Consider the following 5,000-nt stretch of genomic DNA (forward strand, 5'->3'; position numbering starts at 1 on the left):
CGAGGACTGAGAGTGAGAGGGACAGCTCTGAGGACTGGGAGTGAGAGGGACAGCTGAGAGGACTGAGACAGTGAGAGGGACAGCTCTGAGGACTGGGACAGAGACAGGGACAGCTCTGAGGACTGAGAGTGAGAGGGACAGCTCTGAGGACTGAGTGAGAGGGACAGCTCTGAGGACTGGGAGTGAGAGGGACAGCTCTGAGGACTGAGTGAGAGGGACAGCTGAGAGGACTGAGAGTGAGAGGGACAGCTTTGAGGACTGGGACAGAGACAGGGACAGCTCCCAGGACTGAGACAGTGAGAGGGACAGCTCTGAGGACTGAAAGTGAGAGAGACAGCTCTGAGAACTGGGACAGTGAGAGGGACAGCTCTGAGGACTGGGAGAGAGAGAGGGACAGCTCTGAGGACTGAGACAGTGAGAGGGACAGCTCTGAGGACTGAGAGTGAGAGGGACAGCTCTGAGGACTGAGAGTGAGAGGGACAGCTCTGAGGACTGGGACAGTGAGAGGGACAGCTCTGAGGACTGAGAGTGAGAGGGACAGCTTTGAGGACTGGGACAGTGAGAGGGACAGCTTTGAGGATTGAGAGTGAGAGGGACAGCTTTGAGGACTGAGAGTGAGAGGGACAGCTTTTAGAACTGGGACAGAGACAGGGACAGCTCCCGGGACTGAGACAGTGAGAGGGACAGCTCTGAGGACTGAGAGTGAGAGGGACAGCTTTGAGGATTGAGAGTGAGAGGGACAGCTCTGAGGACTGGGACAGTGAGAGGCACAGCTCTGAGGACTGAGAGTGAGAGGGACAGCTCTGAGGACTGGGAGTGAGAGGGACAGCTCTGAGGACTGACAGTGAGAGGGACAGCTCTGAGGATTGGGAGTGAGAGGGACAGCTCTTAAGACTGAGACAGTGAGAGGGACAGCTCTGAGGACTGAGAGTGGGGAGGGACAGCTCTGAGGACTGAGAGTGAGAGGGACAGCTCTGAGGACTGGGAGTGAGAGGGACAGCTCTGAGGACTGAGAGTGAGAGGGACAGCTCTGAGGACTGGGACAGTGAGAGAGACAGCTTTGAGGATTGAAAGTGAGAGGGACAGCTCTGAGGATTGAGAGTGAGAGGGACAGCTTTGAGGACTGGGAGTGAGAGGGACAGCTCTGAGGACTGAGACAGTGAGAGGGACAGCTCTGAGGACTGAGACAGTGAGAGGGACAGCTCTGAGGACTGAGAGTGAGAGGGACAGCTCTGAGGACTGAGACAGTGAGAGGGACAGCTCTGAGGACTGAGAACGACAGGGAACTGAGAAGGGAGGGTAGAACGGAGATAAGACAAGTGTCTGGATGAAAGACAAAAGTCTTTAGTTAGAAACGAAGGTCAAACATAAGCCTATGCGGCTTTTATTTATTTTCTTTTTCTTTTTTATTTCTTTTTTTTTATACATGGCGCCCTCGCACACAATGGAGTGGAGATAAGGGGCTTGTTGTGGTGGTGGTGGTGGTGTGTGGGGCTTGGGGGTTGGTGTGGGGTGAGGTGCGGGGAGGGGGTGTGGTGAAGGGTTTTGGGGAGGTTGCAGGTTCTGGTGGGGGGCGGGGGAGGGATCGTGTGGGAGAGGGGGCGGTGATGGGGCTGTCTGTCTGTCTGGAAGGTAGTGATGGTGGTGATGTGGTTTTAGGTCTGGTAGGCTGGATGGTGTGTGTGTGTGTGTGTGTGTGTGTGTGTGTGTGTGTGTGTGTGGTGGTTTCCAATCCATGTACTGTGTGCAGCCGCTCCCTGTCCCTCCCCACCTCCAAACCCCCTCCACCTCCTCCACAAGCTTGCAAAAACATAAACTCTGTCCCATGGTGGAGAGAAAAGAAAACTGTTTTGGGGGATGAGGTGAGGGACTGTGGAAGAACTGTATATTTGTAGATAATTGATATAAATGTAGATAAATAATCATGTTTCCTCCACTCTCTACCCCCCCCCCCCCTTCCCCCTGCCCCCAACACCCATCCCTCGTTTCCACCCCACCCCACCGTACCCTCTACCCGGTTTCCAGCAATCTGTTATCCACTTTCCTGTTCAGGCTACAGTTACTGTGTGTGACGGTGATATTGTTTACAAGATTGAGACGTTACGGGCTTGTGATAGCTGCTGTTGTGGTGTGAATCGGTATCCGACTAAAATGAACGCCTTAGGTTGGTTTTTTTTGGGTTTTTTAATTTCTTTCGCGCCCCCCCCCCCCCCCCCCCCCCCCACACACACACAACCCCCTTTATTCCTTTTCAAATCCTCTCCCCTATCCCCTCCTCTATCCTGACCCTATCAATATGGAGTATGGCTGCCTGCTTGGCAGGGTAGAAGCGGTCATATACGTAAAATCCCACTCGTGTACATTCGGGTGAGCGTGGGAGTAGCAGCCCACGAACGAAGAAGAAAAGAAGAATCATCATCATAATCAGAACAGAAAGTTCTGAAACTGTGACAGATACGACAGTTACGGTCTGGAAGATAGGAGGTTTTGCGTTTAGGTAGTAGTGGTACTGACTGTGATTATGCAGATGCGTTCTTTTCCCCAATTTCCTCATCGTCTAACTTCTTGTCGTTGAATTAGCGACAAACAGTGGGGAGACGTGTCGACAGACCACGTTTGGGGGGTGGGGGGGGGGAGGGGTTGACACCAGCAAACTGGCTGTGGACCTCATAATGTAGAGCGCTTTGACTCCCTCATACGTCCAAAGGACGCGAGAGGATCTAAGTCTTCTTCTTGCTTGTTACCCCCCCTAGTCCAGTACTATCCTCATCCACACGCCATGTCCACCCCGAACTATCAACACAAAGTTTTGAAGGACTACGGATGTGCACCGTACCTTGGGTGCCTGTGTCGCCGTAACTTCTCCTCTCCTTGACAGCCGGACGGATCTCCCACACCCCGGACAGACACACAAAACTCGCCCCTTCCAATTGTGCGACCTTCACTGAATCAAGAAGATCCAAACCCTGAACTGATTACCATTTTAAGGCATAAGCCAAGGGGGTCGTTAAACCCTACTTTTTGTTTCTTCCCTTTTCCTGAAGGCTTCGGGCCTCCAGACCAGCCGCGATGGGTCTGTGCGTGCGTCACGCATCCGCTTCTACTCTATTTTATCTTTTTATTCTAAAATATTTTAAAATTATTTTATCAAGCAGATGTGGCGTAGCGTGTATCGATAATTCCGCACGTTTTGACGCCTCTTTGAACTGAAACTGGGAACTCTCTCCCTCGCCACCCACACGTACACGTCGTCAGACACGACACACTAAACCGTTTTTTAAAAAGCCATCATACTGTGGAGGGGAGGACGGAAACGCGAGGTGACAACGCTAAGAGCTGACCTCACAACGTCAAGGGCTGGGCGGGAATGGACTTCCGGGATCATCTCTCGACAGCCGCCCTCCAACTCCGCTCTACCCCCCGCCCCATCCCCACCCCCACCCTCACCCCCGACAACTCCCAAGTTGAGGAACTGATGATGATGATGACGATTATGACAATGACGATGACGATGATGATGACCATGACGATGATGATGACGATGACGATGATGATGATGATGACGACGATGACGATGTCGACGATGATGATGACGACATCGACGATGATGATGACGACGACGACAATGATGATGATGATGTTGATGACCCGACACCGCCACCACCTTCCCTTCCACTAATACCCCCCCCCCCCTCCCCTCAACTCCTCCTCCAGTGTTTTCTACACGCCCAAACTGCAGAACCACAATAACAGCGGTGACTGAGAGAGAGAGAGAGAGGGAGACAGACAAACAGACAGAGAGGTCTGTCTTGAAGGTGGTAATGGAGTCAGAGTGATGACAAACGCCTTCTCATTCATTTCGCGTGCAATCCATCATCCCAGCTTTCAGTGACAGAAGCAAGCAGGTGGTGGTAGCCTGCGGAGGATGGGGGGGGGGGTGAAGGTTGGAGCCAATGGACAGAGAATGGGTAACTAGTAAGAAAGGGGGGAGAGGGAGAGTTGGGGGTGGGGGGAGTATGGGGGGGGAAGAGTGAGGTGGGTTCGTTGAAGATTGAGAGGAGGTCTGTCACATGTGGTACGCAGTGCAAGTTTGAACCTTTTTTTTTTCTTTTGGTTTGCTTTTGGTGTGGGGGTTAAGGGGGGTGGGGGGGGGTGTTGTATGTATGTATATGTATGTCTAGACGTCCATCTTTTTCACACACCCATCACACCACATCAACAAAGGGAGAGGAACGCAGGGGGAAAAAAAGGTGGCGCTGTCAGTGTAGCGACGCGCTCTCCCTGGGGAGAGCAGCCCGAAGTTCACGCAGAGAAATCTGTTGTGACAAAAAAAGATAAATACAATACAATACAATACAACACAATACGATTCTCAGAGGAATAAGTTAAAACGAAGAATGGTGACTAACATGCTGACTTTTAATCTCAATGTGATATCGTTGAGGTAACAGCCCATCACACTGCCATGACCACCATACTTGTCAGCGGCAGTCAAGGGGTTAACTCGATTGCAGAAGGCACCATCTCAACGAATATTAAAACATCCACAGTACTGATACTCCAGATTCTGAAGACGTGTCGGGGCGGTGAGGAGGGGGTGACGGGTGTTGGGGGGCTGGGGGGAGTTGATGACGAAGTTAGTTACCTTAACTCCCACTGTCCTCAATGCCACAGATTTTTTTTTTTTTTTTTTTTTTTTTTTTTTTTAATAGAAATGTTCAAAGGAAAAGACCGGGTGAGTGGGACTGAATTCCGCATTCCTGACTATTATTGTTTTCAAACATCTTTTGTTCAGTTTTAAATGGTCAACATTTCACAAAGCAATACACTCGGAAAGCAATAAATAAAACATACAGAAACACACCCCTTACTAGGATTAAGCTTGGCTGCAGTACGCTTTTTTATTTATCGTTTCTTTACTTATCTATATAATGTATGAGACTATTTATTCATCAAATCGTTTGCTCAGTTTCCTACACGAAGCTTATGACAGTAAGAGA

General features: G+C 50.7%; 1 protein-coding gene across 1 annotated transcript in view; it reads left to right on the forward strand.

The window, feature by feature from the left end:
- Nucleotides 1-584, forward strand: part of LOC143292227 (substance-K receptor-like) — a 129,910-nt gene extending 129,326 nt beyond the window's left edge. The window contains exon 7 of the mRNA XM_076602415.1: nt 502-584. Within this exon, the coding sequence (XP_076458530.1) occupies nt 502-584 (83 nt within the window). The remainder of the gene's footprint in view (nt 1-501) is intronic.
- Nucleotides 585-5,000: the final 4,416 nt, after the last annotated feature.

This window comes from Babylonia areolata, chromosome 18, assembly GCF_041734735.1.
Source record: "Babylonia areolata isolate BAREFJ2019XMU chromosome 18, ASM4173473v1, whole genome shotgun sequence".
Taxonomy (NCBI): Eukaryota; Metazoa; Mollusca; class Gastropoda; order Neogastropoda; family Buccinidae; genus Babylonia; species Babylonia areolata.